This window comes from Corylus avellana, chromosome 2 (assembly GCF_965113065.1).
Source record: "Corylus avellana chromosome 2, dhCorAvel1.hap1.2, whole genome shotgun sequence".
Lineage (NCBI taxonomy): Eukaryota > Viridiplantae > Streptophyta > Magnoliopsida > Fagales > Betulaceae > Corylus > Corylus avellana.
In genome coordinates, this window is record NC_142491.1 from 10,330,720 (window position 1) to 10,346,226 (window position 15,507).

The 15,507-nt window shown below is 38.2% G+C and overlaps 1 protein-coding gene across 11 annotated transcripts in view; it reads left to right on the plus strand.

Annotated features, from left to right (window-relative positions):
- The window catches only part of LOC132187924 (agamous-like MADS-box protein FUL-L), an 82,808-nt gene that overhangs the window by 28,794 nt on the left and 38,507 nt on the right, over window positions 1-15,507 (plus strand). For 10 of the 11 annotated variants that reach the window (XM_059602364.2, XM_059602346.2, XM_059602361.2 and 7 more), the window contains one exon: window positions 5,446-5,487. In XM_059602364.2, the coding sequence (XP_059458347.1) occupies window positions 5,446-5,487 (42 nt within the window). Of the gene's footprint in view, window positions 1-5,445; window positions 5,488-10,565; window positions 10,653-15,507 lie in introns of all 11 variants that reach the window. The other variant, XR_009440854.1, reaches the window with a different exon arrangement.

Sequence of the window (15,507 nt, forward strand, 5' to 3'; positions counted from 1 at the left end):
AGCATTGCTCCTATGTTGTTCTTTACTCTTCGAGTATACCTCTGTTGTGACTTGGCATCAGAAGGGTAAATAGGAGCTTCATCCTCCGACATGACAGGATGGGAGAGATGAAGTCTATCACCCAACTCAACCGCCCCTGAACAAGAACCCTCGAACTCTAAAGAACCTGCCGTCAAGACAGTGTGAATGTCTTGTTCAATACCATTGAACGACCCTTTATTTGACAATAGAGGCAAGGCCACAATAGATGCTGTCGGAGGATTCCTTGCAGCCAAGGCTTCCTTAACTACCAGTGTTGATGAAGAAGAAGCGGTGCTCGACCCCAAAAACCCTTCGCCGGTGGAGGTTTACGATCAACCTTGACAATAGTTTCCTCCTGTAACGCCCCGAAAATTAATTAACTGGTAATTAATTACATGGTTCGTCTCTCAGCCTTATTCCACTTCGAACAAGACTCAAGGACCTCTACTCCTCGAAAACAGAGGATACTAAACAGTGGAAACAAAAAGATTCTATAAACATAATCGTTACAACTAGAGCGTCTACCAAGGAACATCGAAATAGCTGAAATCACACTATACAAGTTATCACCTTTACAAGGGATTCATGCTAAATCTTAATATGCAAGCATGCATAAAAGCTCCTAATGCCTACCGCACAACTCATAAGTACTAGTTACCATGAGTATCTGCCTAAGCTTGCAATAAGTCCTCAAGCATCCCCCGGGTCGAATCCTCCATAATAACCGGATGTTTCGCGGTATCCATCTTCTGCTAAACTATCTATAACAGCATAGTTGTACATATAGAGAAAAAAAAAAAGAAAGGGAAATAATACAAGGATAAGTCCGACGACTTAGTGAGTATAAATGCACATAACGTACCCGTTATTAAATAATGAACTCAGTTGTTTATAAAACACATGCAACATTATGAGATGACAGTTTATCTTGGGTGTGATATAGATATAATATATGCTTATAGTTATGAGTAACAGTAATAGTTCAACTATATGGTCTACCCGAGATATTACTTCTTCTCAGCAGGGTTGGCGCTGTCCTGAGGGACCTGTAATACAACACCGGTGCCCCGGATATTGTAAGCTACCGTACATAACATTAGTGGCACGACCGAGTCAAACCTCGGGTGGCCCACACCACTAATGACGTTTGTCTTATAGTGACCATCCATTGGGAATGGCTGCGCCTTGGTCACGAAACCATTGGATCCAAAGCTTACACACATAAACATTTGACCATAAAGTTAACCTGTATAGTAAGCCCATGGCTGTTATCCCGCACGTACCGGTGTACCATGTCATACAATGCAATTAGTCTTATTAATCTTTTACATGCATTGTTTTACAAATCTCATTATTATCTTGTTATCAACACACGTTTTCACAAAATAGAGTTCACAGTAGTTTCAAAATGTATTTCATGAGAGTTGCAAAATATGCATGTTTGATATATATATATATATAAAATAGACGTGCAATGCTGAAAATGTAACAACAAGCATCCATGTGAGTTTGTACTCACCCCGATCGTAAGGCTCCTCCATAAAATTTTCTTGATACTCCATAACCTCAAATACTGAGAAAAGACCTATCATCAGTTCTAATCCAACTAAAACGAACTTAGAACATCAAAACAGAGGTTGTCAGACGACTGGCCAAAGTGACGTTCTTTGGAACACTCCTGACCGTACGTCCGGGCTCGTGACCGTACGTTCGCCCAGAAGGCTCGTACGTCTGGTCTCGTGGCCGTACATCCGCTCAGAGAGTTTCAGGTAGAACTTCATTTGGTTCAACCATCCTCTTATTCTCCCAAACTGGTTCTAAAGCTACCAAAAGGATTCCTAGGACCTCCTATCTCAAAACAGCTCCTCCATTCAAAAGGAAATAAGGCCAACAAGAATCAAATGCTAACCTAAGCTTAAACCAAGATTAAGGGCAACAATATAACTAGAAGCTACAAACTTAAGCTAACTATGGAAAAGCACTTAAACAACATAACAAATATGTAACAAGTTAGGCTTAGAAGGTTACCTCCTTGAAGCCAAAAACCTTCAAGAATCACTCATTCTCCAAGAACTCACAAAATCCTCACAAAACACTCACACAGGGGTATTAGAGAACCTGGGGACGAGAATGGGTGTGAGAAACCTTGAGGGTAAAAGGTATTTATAGCAGAGGGCGCTACCAACTTATCTAAAAAGTAGCGGACGTCCGGTACTATTGGGGCATACTTCCAGTACTGTTTACACAGCGGTCCAAAGGCTGTAGCGTACGATTCAGGTATTATCCAAGGGGTATTCCAAAAGTAGCATACGTCCGTGTGGTCCCAGCGTACGTCCGTGTACTATAATTAGTGTACGTCCGGTGGTCCTCATATGTACGTCCACACTAAAAACAAGATCGTACGTCCGGCAACCCTATGTCCTCTACTACAGACAAGAGCGAACGTCTGGTAACTCTAGCGTACGTCCGGTCCGAAAGTCCAAAATTCTCAAAATGCCCTTCTAGCTGTCCTTAGTGACCCAAAATTCAAATTAACCCTCTAACTCGGCTACCTAAGCTTAGTTAATTATTTGGGTCACTACACCTCCACCGCCACAAGTATAGACCTCACCGAAGCCTCCATTGCCATAGGTACAAGGTCCACAAGGTCCATACACACTAAAGGCTGAATACTCATTGGACACGCCACCACATAGGCGAGACCATAACTGGATTCGTTGGAGCAACCATTGGAAACTACTGGGTTTGATGGAGATAACACCAGCGTGTCAGAGACAAGCTCCACCTCTGGAGATGCAGCCCCACGACCCGCTTTAGCACCTGATCCTTCCATTGAATTGTGGGGAAAACCTACCCATGAATTAACTGAATCTGGCTGAGTACTAAAGCCTGACAACGACCCAGTGATGGGCTCAAAATCCAAGTCCAACATTGAAGGCCTGACCTTCTTCAACTTAAACCCAGACCTCAACGTAAAGCCACGAAAGGATATGGGCTTTAGGCCCAACCCAATAGAGAGGACCCAATCCATGTCAGCCCTAATATTCAAGGATCCTCTTCCACGAACGCAAAACAGTCCTCGTCTTCATCGTTTGGGCACCGCCACCCTGAGAACAACTCCTTCCTAGCAAAGAGCCCACTGCTTCCTTTTTGGTCGGGGCACCATACTCAAACTTGAAGCAGTTCACTGGTGATCTCGCCTCCTCACCATCATTCACCAACTCTAAGCAACCCACAACCAAAAACAAATCGATGTTAATCAGCAGCTTCAAACCACTTAGTGACGTTGAAAGCATTGCCGCATAGGAACGTTGCGACGAGAAATCACCTCCGCCAGAGGAACCTCCAGTAACCATCGGTCGATCCGTAACAATGATGAGCTCCAACAATAGCCGCAACTCGTCCACGAAGCGACGCCAGCCCCAACCTCATCGGCCCTCAGGGATCCAAATAATCCCTTTCCGGCCACCCTCAGCAAAGATAGCCGCCGCTAAAAAACAACCGGACTTGTTGCTACCCTTTACAAACCATCAACACCTCCACCTCTTCATGTAAAGATTTAACAAAATCCTCCTTCCCTTGAGACAACAGCGCCTCCTCCACCATGTCTGCCAACCAATCCGAACCCCTACTCCCCAGGAAGATAGAACCCTCGTACCCTTTTCTTCTTTCCTCCAATCAAACCTCTAACTTGTCTGATTTCGCTGAGAAAAAGAAGGATTTAGCTTCCACAATAAAACGACGCTCCATCTCCACCAACCCAAGCGCATCTCACGAACCAGAACCAATCTCTAGCGGGACACGTGCACGCGTCTCCACTAGAGAGGAGGGAGAAAGAGAGAGAGAGAGAGAACGCTAGAGAGAATCGAGGTTTAAATTTTCCCTAAGGAACGAAATAAGAGAAATAAATGTTGCATTAAGACTTTTTCAAACTTGCCTCCAGCATAGAAGTCATTGAGGTCTAAATTAAAGCGCAAAAGGGATAAGTTTTAAGGAAAAGAATGGCAAAGGTAAACATTCTTGTTGTAAGCCACTTTTGGCAAATGATGATGAATCTCAATCAGATGTAAAAGATGTGAAATGCTATTATTGTCACAAGAAAGGACACTATAGAAGATTTTGCAGGGTGTTGAAACAAGATTTATAAGATAAAAAGAATACTAAAGATTTCGCAAATTCAGTCGGTGTGACCAATGATGAGCCATTGAGCCTCATGACAATGAGGTTAGCGTAGATATTTTTTCAGTTTCATCAAGTATAGATTCTCTCATAGATTATTGGGTTTTGGATTCTACTTGTTCATATCATGTGTCCGAATGGGCAGTGGTTTGAGACATTTAAATCTTGTAATGCTCGTACTGTTCTGATGGGTAATGATGCTAGGTGTAAGGCTATTGGAATAAGTACCATAAAAATTAAGATGTTTGATAGGGTTGTAAGGACACTAACTAATAATTGCAATAACCGCATGAATGCAGATAGTAATCGCATGATGCGGATATTACTAATATCCACATCCGCATTTTCACTCCTCATATACCTCATATTGAAAGAACCACGTAAATCTTAATATTATTGTATGTTATTATTTTATATTATTTATCATAATTGTGGTCTTTTGCACAATAATAATTCAACATGATAACTTTAACATGATCTGATAAGCTGGGAAGAGACCTGCTTGGTATGAATACTCACCAATCAAAATGTATATATAGGGGCCACGCAAATTGATGATTTTGAGGTGCTTCTGTTGTGTAATATTGTAGAATTAGGTTGTGCCCTTTTGGTGTTTATGTTAACCATCATGAACTAAACCAGACAAATGGAGATTTCTGCAGATAATTCCAACAGATGAGAAACAGTTAACCTTGTCGTCTTGTGTTTACAACAGTTCAGCTCCTATATTTACAACAACAGATGAGAAACGACTCCTGCATTAACAACTTCTTTTCTTCTTGCTTCATCATCGGTTATCAAGTGTACAGTTGTATCAATGTAACTAATCTTCCGCAAATGTAAATGTACAGAGTTTATAAATAAAATTTGAAGGACTCTGTTTTGGTGAGTTGAAATAAAACACTTACATATAAATTTTTATGGTATCAAAACTGAATCTTGTCTCCGTCATTCATGTCTCATTAAAATTAAACATTTCACTTGTTGAGCCTCACTTATTGAGATGGAATTTGAGCCTACACGTGAGGGGAGTGTTACATGTGGGGAGAAATGCGTTTGATGTGGTTCTTTTTTTTCACTTATGTGAAGGCCTATATGTGTATCTTGTAGAAAAGAACTTAAGATAAAGATACAGTTCGTTATGATTTTTAATCTGTCTTTCTATTCAATATGTACACTAGTTATGTAGTCTGACAGAAGAAAAAAAAAACACATAGAATACTCAGGAGTTTTAATGGTACACAGACACAGCTAATGATGGAAGCTGTAAAAGCAGTGCATGAAGAGGTATGCCTTTCTAACTCATTGTTCATGTGAAACTTGATTCATTTCACAGAGTAAATCGTGCATCTCAGATAGGAACAAAATTTGAGACAGCTTTCATTAGGTGAGTGAATGTTTCGAAAACCCTGCAGAAAACTTTGTTAAAGAATCTATTGAAGGCTGTGTCTCATTTTGTTTCAGGGTGACAAAAGTGTTATCAACTTAGTTGATCTATTCGTGGCTTTTTGGGTAACTAACCTATATTTTGGCATTTGGGGGGAGGTTGAAGAGCTTGTCTTTTCCAGTGCTTCTGAGAAATATCTGGTTTGCATAAGGTTACATAAAGTTAGTTTACTTATGGCTTTGAAATCTTTTACTCTGTATAATTATGTTATCTAGTTAGTAGCCTTCTAGGAAGAGCATTATTTGCAAACTCTAATCTAACTGTAGTAGTCTTGGATCATCAAGTACACAGAGGTTGCTAAAAGGAGGAGAAAACCCTCTCTTCTCAAATGGTACATATACTTGTACACATATTATGAGTATGGTGAATGGGGGCATGATTGGGGAGGGAGATTTGATGCAGGGCCGATTGGTCCAGCAGCAATAACCTAGGACAACATCAGAAAAGGATAGAAGTCTCAAGTCAACTCAACTATAGCTGTAATTGCTAAGGATGGAGGAGGTGAAGAAAGCAGAGTGCACAGAAAATGTTTGAAATTCAATTGATGAAGTATGATAAATGATGATCTCCAAAAGACAATAATTTATAGGAAACGTAGACTCAAGAATTGACCTAGAATTCAGAATACTTATTAGTTATTCTAAAGTCCCTCCACATCCAAACCCTTCATATTTTGTTTCCTTATTTATTTAGACCAAATAGTCTCTTAAATAGGTTGGTTTCGTTAGGTTTCATGTTGGTTAATTCGGTGTTCAAAACAATTCGTTGCAAGTTTAAATTTGACAGACTAAGTTTTGTACTTAGACTAGAAATGAGAAACTTGATATTGCAAAGGCATATAATTGCTCGGGTGGAAGGTTTGGTTGGTGGAAGTCCGAATCAAGAGTCTTTACAAGAGTTCAAGTATGGCTTCCCGAGGCACTGTCGAAGAGGCCGTTCGTGGTGGATCCAGACGAGACATTTAAGTGGACTTCCCAAACAACTCAATTGGAAGGCTCGTTCAAAGCCGTTTGGTTGTTTTGTATTGTTTTGAGAATAACTCCTAAGGCATCTAGTAGGAATGATCGGTCGGGTTGGTTAGAGAGTTTAGTCACAGATCGTTCGAACGAGCGTGTTTCTTTGAAAAGAATTGAAGTTCAAGTTTGACTCCCGAGAAGCGTGGTCGCAAAGCTTGATCGGACTTTGTCCAAACGAGTTGAAGATCTCATTCTCGCTGAGGCTTGATCGGACTTTGTCCAAACGAGTTGAAGATCGCATTCTCGCTGAGACATTCCTTCTGAAACTCGGGCTTTGTTCGGTAAATGAGTTGGGCTTCCCTCGATACTATTTATCACAATTTTCCAAAAAAATCAACATCAAAACATTCTAACTTTTTTACTTTTTATATCACATAATTCACTTTTTATTATTATTCAAATAAAAAAATTACTACAAAATAAAACTTCTTCACTTTTTCATACTACTTTGTTCACTTTTTTATACCAAACATTCTTGCTTTTTTTTTTTCACATCAATCTACATTAACTACAGTGTCTAGACCAACCCATTTACCAAACACCACCTCAGTCTCACCACATCCGAACGCTTCCAGAAGAAATCCGTGAAACCCTAGCTGCGTTCGAATGACACCACTCTCTTCCAAACACCAACCTAACATTTGCCTCTTCTTTTTAAGGAAACGAATTGCATTAAAATACCTTGTTTTTCCAGTTTTCAGTATGGCCTTTCAGTACACGATTTTCACAGGACTATAAGACCAATATTTGGTGAGCTAAGAAAGAACCCTAACATCCTTATGAGTTTGATTAAACCACAAAAGTCCTTAAACCTTCAAGCTTTCAGGTTTCAAGAGGAGACTCGGTAGAACATTTGGTCTATAGTTCTGGAGCTACTGCGGTAGGAAACAAACTGGTCGTTTATTAGGGTGCACATCAGATTAACAATTTAATAGGCTAGAAATTCGAAATTAATATTTATGTCTAGTGCATCGAGTCAAAATCGAACAGAAAATCTACTTTCTAAGCCCATTGTTAAATACTCTCGTTGGGTAATTATGAGTTAGGGTATCACCCAGCTAAACTCAGGAAATTTTGAACAATTAGGGAGCCGAGATCATTATGGTTTTTTTTTTTTTTGTCTCTCTCTCACGTACGCTGCCCCTCTTCTTCTATTTAACGTGTCTGAACAAAAAACTAAAACCCTCCCCTCTCTCTCATGTCTCTTCTATCCCTCTTATCAAAGGTGGAAGCTTTTTCCTTTGAACTCAAAATTCCAAGGAAAGTCCCTTCTCTCTCCTTATCTCTTTGTGCATAATTACTGGATTGCATGAATGGTTTAGACACAAAAGGTGGAGGCTACTCAACTTGTTACGTAGCCTACCACACATCTTATCATATAGGTTTAGAGAAATATAATAATGCTAAAATATTCCCAAACCCTAATAACTCTTCTAATACTCCACTTCAAGTTTGAGCTTATATATCATATAATCCAGCTTGGAAGAATCAAGCAAATTAAAAAAACCTAGAAAAACATACTCTAACACTCCCCTTCAAGCTGGAACAGCTTGGAGCACACACACACACACAAAAAAAAAAAAAAAAAACCGTCTCATTGGGCCTTTGGAAACTAGTCGGTCGAAAACTAGTCGGAAACTACAACGGGCGGTTGGATCTTGTCGCAAAACACTAAGGCCGGTAGGATCTCGCCGCAAAACAATAAGGACCGGTTGAAACCCTCCGCAAAACACCAAGGCCAGTTGGATCTCACCGCCAAGAGTCGATCGGATCTCACTACAAGATCCCAAGGCCGGTCGAATCGCACTGCAAAACACCAAGGCCGGTAGAATCTCACTGGAAAACACCAAGAACCGGTTAGAAACCAGTGCAAAACACTAAGGCCAGTCGGATCTTGACAACCAACAACAATCATGTGTACTGTGATCAGCCAACAACGACGACAACTTGAATGAGAGCTACTCCCCCTGAGCAACAAACCCGATGAGAGCGCCATGCAGCTCAAACCAACATGAACTAGGCTAAAACACAACTGAACCAGACATGAAACTCACTAAACAAGTAAAGAAAGCACTGAACTGGTCAAAAACCAGTTAACCAGTTGTAAAAGATATTGAATTGGTCTCCAAACCATATGCACCAAGAAGAAAACTACAAAACCAGTTATAAATCAAACTGAATCGGGCAAAACCAATGAACCGATCTGAAACCACATTGAACTGGTCTAGAAGGGTGCTGAATCACTTGTAAAACAGCATAAACCTGACTGAACCAGACAATAATCAATGAGCATCTTCATCGCCGGAAAAGACCGCAACAGCTGCCAGAAAGAACTATAACCACCAAAAGTTGCCAGATTTTGCCGAAAAGTCGTCGGAGACAGGCAAATGTTACCGCAAACATTCAGCAACTGCCGGAGACGGCCACGAAAGCACCCATTGAGGCCCCCGACTACCAACAATGCTGACGACCACTAAACGATAGCCAATTACCGTGAAACTTCACAGTTTTTCACTAGAGTCTCACTACAAATAGCTCTTTTAGTTCTCTAACAGGGCACTGCCTTAGTCCACATAGGTGGTGCTGCCGCCAAAGAGAGACTCGCCAACACAAAGACATAAAGTTCAACAAAAAACAGAGGGAAAAAAATACTACAAAAGAAAGGGATTAGACCAAAGATCTAAACCTAAAGCTCTGATACCATGTTGTAGTTTGCATGAGCGGTTTAGATAGAAAAGGCGGAGGCTATTCAATTTATTACGTAACCTACCACACATCTTAAAGCATTCACATCCGGCTCAACAAATATTTAGCTAAGTTTTAGCTAGATGATCACCTTTTCTACTTTAGCATTCCACTTCTTCAAAGCACCTACATCTGACTCAACATTTTAGCTATCAACTTTCACTTTTTCATTTACAATATTATTTATTTATTTACTTTCCCTATTCCCAAAGATAAGAGAGAACAAGATTGAATTTTTTATTATTATTATTAGGTATAGATTGTTGAGTTACAGTGCTCAGCAAATTTGCCGTGCACTGTAGCAGCTCTACAAACTCTTAGCAACTCAAGCTAGCCGGATGTATGGTCTTGTTTGCTACATGGCTCAACAAAATAAGAGCCCAATGCGAGTGCTCTTATTATATAGGTTTAGAGAAATATAACAATGACACAAATATCTCCGAACCCTAATGACTCATAAACACTAATAACTCTTGTAACAACAGCTAACACTCTTTCTCTCTCCTATTATTGTTTCTCTCTCTGTTTCGTTTGGTTTCTCTTTATGGTGATAGTAATTCGTGTATTTTGGTTTTAGAACAGATTGATATTTAGTGCAATTTCGAGTTTTGAGCGTTGATATTCTTTTATAATTAAGGCTCGTCTTTCTTCTGGGGTTGGAGCAAATGAAAATGGATTGCATGCGTTGGTTTTTCGTTGAGTCTAAAGTAGTGTGTGAGCTTTCGGTGCTCTAAGGGGCGTTTAGTCTTGCGGTTGGTTGAGAGAAGACATGGGTTATCCCGTGTTATGTTGGTTGGAAAATTTAATGTTCCTTGGCTAAAAAAATCGACAGAAACTACTTCGTCTGTCAGAGGACACATACTTCATCAATTCTTCGTGGGCTCTTTGTAGAATGGCGGGGATGAAATATTGTCGTTGCTAAGTTGGGGAAGGTGGTGGTTGTCGCGCTCTCAAATTGTGAAATTTAAAAGGGCACTGAAAATCAGTCGTTTAGGATTAGAGTACAAAATTGCAAACAAAAATTCCTAGGGCAGTGAAATTTACAACAAGAAACTTTTAATTATCATAAACTTTAATATAATGATACAGGAGTTTCTTTACTCTATACATCTCAAAATGTAAAAGAGCTAATCCTGAGGAAACTACACTGCATGTAGGCAGGTCACCGCCATCCCAAACCTTGGACCAGCTAGATAGGTGATGTAGGGGCCATGATCAACAATGTCTGTATACACTGTTTACAGGTAAAAGAGGTTAGTTTTACAACTTAATAAGTAAACACAAAACATATGCTAAAATATTTATTCTTAGAAAATCCTTATTACAAGTTATAATAGTTCATGCAAAATCATTACTTTGAAGAAAAAGAAATTAAACTTTGAAACATAATTTCATAATTATCTTTAACCATTATGACTTGCAAATGAATCAAATCTTTCATTTTGCTTTACATGAACAAACTTCCTTCCATTTTTCATAAAATCATGTCCTCGTGTAACATGTTTACCGCTTGGGCCATTTCCGCATTTCTTAAACCCTGAGAAGCGCAGGTTGGCTTGTCCCGAAGGACCATCATGAGCTCAATCCTGTGGCTATAGGAGAGCTGCCATAATGGAAGCTTCCCTAGGTGAAGGCCACCCAATTGATAATCCACATGTGCAATAAAGTGTGGTTACTGTGCTATCCATAAATCGTTAACATATCATCATAGTAAGCTCAGAAAATACCCACAGTCATAGCATCATCATAGTGGTGCCGTGGGGAAACATAGTGCACATGCATCTTTCATAAACTTAACATCTTTGAGTTCAATAAACTCGTATACATTATATAGCTCATAATCTTTGTGCATTCTTTTTCATAAACATCATTGAGCTTATAAACTTTGTGCATTTTCATGAATTATTAAAACCATGCTCATGGCATCATAACATTTTCATGAAATATCATAATCATGATTCATGTCATAAAACATCATCTTATCATCTTTAAATAGCATGACATGTAAATCGTGTCATTTATCATAATTTAAAAAATACGGAGCGAAGTATTAAAATGTATGCATCAATTAGTTTAATAAAATGAATTTGTCGAGAGTTTTTAATTGTTTACTTACCTGGTTGCCGACATGTGGAAAAGTGTCCCTTCACCTGAAACCCTACAATTTATCACATAACTAGGTTTCGTTTATGCTTGTGAAGTACCCCGGCCTACCATTGGGGGCCTCTTACAAGGCTAAACATATTTGGGACAATGTCATTGAAAAGATAGAGCAACGGTTGGCTTGTTGAAAAATGATGTACTTGTCTAAGGGTGGTAGGAGCACACTTTCTAATTTTCCTATGCATTTCTTGTCCCTATTTCCTCTCTCTGTGAGTGTCGCAAACCGTATGAAGAAGCTCTGAAGTTATTTCTTATAGGGTGGGCTAAGTGAAAAGTTCAAATATCGCCTAGTTAGCTGGTCCAAGGTTTGTTCACCGTTGTCGGGGGAAGGGTTGGGAATTTGGAAATTACGGTTGTTCAATTGCTCTCTTAGGTAAGGATGCCTCTAATGCGACTCACTTGGAGTTTTTTAGTGGTTCCAATCAAGGAAATGTAAGCTTTGCTAAAACGGTTTATAATTGGAGGTGAATGTCTTAGCCTCATTCTCTAGGGTATTGTATTTGGCTAGAGTGAAAGGATTTAGTGAAGATAAAAGGTTTGATCCTTCTATTGTTCCTTGGGTTGTAGTGAAAGCTACTGTTTCCCTTTGAAGAGTGTTTAGCGGACTAAGGCTCCCCCGATGGTCGCTTTTTCCGCTTGGTTGGTGGCTCTAGGTAAGTTCCTTACCTTGGATAACCTCAGGAAGCGACACGTTATTGTGGAGGACAAATGCTGCATGTGTCTAAGGGATGATGAGTCTGTAGACCATCTTCTTCTTCATTGTGATGTGGCTTATGCCATTTGTATTGCCGCCGTCAGTTGTTTTGGATTGTCTTGAGTTATGCCTAGATTTGTAGTTGACCTGTATGCTTGTTGGTGGACTAACGGTAGTAAGTAAAGTTTTGTTGTGTGGAAGATGGTGGCTACTTGCCTTTTTATGGTGTTTATGAAGGGAAATGAATGATAGATGTTTTGAAAACCGTGAGAGGACTTTAGAGAAGATTAAGTCATTTTTCTTTAAAATTTTATATCTTTGGACGGCTGCTTATATTTCTCCTTTAACAATTAGCTATAATGATTTTCTTGTTCATTTTGCTCTCTCTATTTAGGTGCTTCCGCTTGTATACTTTTTCTATACTTAGTGGCACCTTTACACTTTTAATGATATTTGCTTATTACTTATAAGATCATTAGCAGCAGATACCCTATATGTCATTCACTTCCCTATGTTTAAGGAAAATTTCAAAAAAACCACACTACTCACATCAGATTCTCTACATTTAACCAACCATCAAGAATTGTTACAATATTTCTCAATGTGTAGGGAACCAAAGTGGTTCCCTATACATTATTTTAATATAAACATTTATCTTTCTTCTCTCATCTTTCATCTTTTTGTCTTTAATTGGAGATTGTGAAAAAAGTAAAGGTAGTTAAGAAATTTGTATTTTGTAAATAAATAATATTTTAATGTTATAGGGAAAGCTAATGGAAGCTATTATGAAATATATTTTCATAGGGAAGCAAAAAGTAATTTTGTCTCCTAAATTTTGGAAAAATCAAAGGGAAGCTGCTGTTAGTACTCTAAGAAAAAGAATACAATACTTGTGTTGGGTAATTGCGAATTGATGCTTCTTTGCATGCCCATTCAAAGACTAAAGCAGATTTAGAGTAAATTGTTGAAATATTTAGTAGAACCGGATACCCATTTAATTTTCTTTCCTCTCATTGATCAGTTATGTTGTTTGTTGTGATCGAGTCTTTTTGGTTAAGATTAAATGGATTATTATTGGTATACCCATCTGTTAATTTTGCCAACTCAGGTAAATTTTGGGAACAAAAAAATTTGTAAGAAAGCCGAAACCCCTCTTTTGGTATATCAAATTTTGCTTTTCTATAAATTGATTAAGGGCTTGATTTTCGGTGGTGATCTTCTTTGATGTGGTTAAATAATTTCTTTGTTTGGGTATTGGAAGTTTTCTTTTTGTTAAATAGCAAATTTTATTTGGACCGGTTGGGGGACATGTTTTTTTTTTTTTGAGGGTTTAGATGATTTTAGTGCTCTTTTTTTTTTTTTCTTTTAAATTTACGAGTAATTCGGTGAAAAGATTCTAAATTCTCGTTCAAGTCTTGCTATATTTTGCTACAACTTGATGCTGGGTTTCTTAATGCTTTTTGAGTTCGAGATTTTGATTGAGATTTTGGATTGTCTTGGGTTTCTCTGTTTGCTTACTCTGAAAGTGTGGGAAAACAATTTGAATCATAGGCTTATTTAAATAAACCAAATGGAGGGTGAATGGATTGGTTTATTTAAATATTTTTTCTAGCTTCGGTGAACTATTTTCTCTTGAGAAAATAGTGTTAAGAAGTTTTTCTGGGGAGTTAATTACTGTTCTTTAATGATTCTATGACTAATCTTTTATATATCAACTCTCGAGTTGATGATGCATGATTGGATGGACAAGTAAATAAATTGCTATTGGTCAATGGACATTTTTACCATAACAGGACCCGGATTCTCTCTGTTTCAAAGGAAATGGAGAGGAGCCAGTCTCTTATTTTACAAGGGTAGAATAGTCATTTCACTTTTTTTTTTTTTTGGCCATTCTTCTCTTATAAAAAAAGGACCCGAAGGAAATGGAGATGATCCTTCTCCACCTTAACATACGTATCTGGACAAAGGACATCTTTACCTGAACATGAACATGAACATGAACATGGACAAAGGACATTTTTACCTGGACTTGGACAACACTATTCAGACAATTTGGAAATGACAATTATTGTTGTTGGACAAATAATCATATGTAAATTGGACTTAAAGAATACAAAATTTAGTGATAAACGAAAAAAGGGGTTAGGTGGCGTATTCAAGCTGGACAAATTTTTATTTGATTTAAATGGATATTTGTCTATTGGGTCATAGGATAAAGTTTGGATTTAATTTTATGATGATTACAGAAATTTGCAAATTCCTGTGTGGTGCAGGAATTTTAATGTAGGAATTTTTACTTTTTTATTTTGAGAATTGTTGAATTGGACAGCTTAATTGGCATCTAGTAGAATTTAAGCACTTTTAATTGAGAGATAGAAAGGGGGGAGGATAGCTAGCTGTCCAGTAAATAAAATTCTGGGCAATGTTTAATTTCTAAAAAAAATAGAGATTGAAGAACTTCTCTAAACAAGGTTATGTGATAATTTGCAAGGTCCCAGGTAAAGGGACACTTTTCTACGTGTTGGCAACTAGGTAAGTAACATCTTTAAAAGTACCGACAAGGGTACAAATATTATTTTTATTCAACTAATGATTCAAAAAAAAAAAGAAAAAATGTCGGAAAATATTATAAACTGATGCATGTACTTTAAATGTTATAATACAATGTCATGAAAGTTTCAAGATGCTATGAATTTTGAAAGTGCCATGATATATTAAAAGTGCAATTGTACTTTATGCCATTACCATGATTTATGAAAATGTGCACGCATAGTTATGCACAGAAGATTATGAGCTCAATTATGTTATGTTTATGAAAGAGCATGCACATCATGTTTTAATAAGTTAACCCTCGACGCCATTATGATATGATGATGTTTATGACCGATACGGGATTACATGATGTATATGATTTACGGATAGCACAACGCACCACATCAAATGATAATTACATGAAGGTGTGGGCTATTAGCCGGGTGTCATTCTCCTGAGTGTACACTCACGGCAATGGTCTTTTGCTCGGTCATGATCCATTGATCAGGGAAGATTCCCATTGTAGGCAGCTCTCTTGTGGTTACAGGTTAGAGCTCATGAGTTTAAGAAATGCGAAAATGGTCCAATGGGTAAACATGTTCCATAAGAAAATAATATTCATGAAAAGTGGGAGGAAAGCTTTGATTAATTTACAAAGCCAAAATTGATTTGCAAGTCTTAGATGATTTGAAGTTTATGCTTCAAGTTTA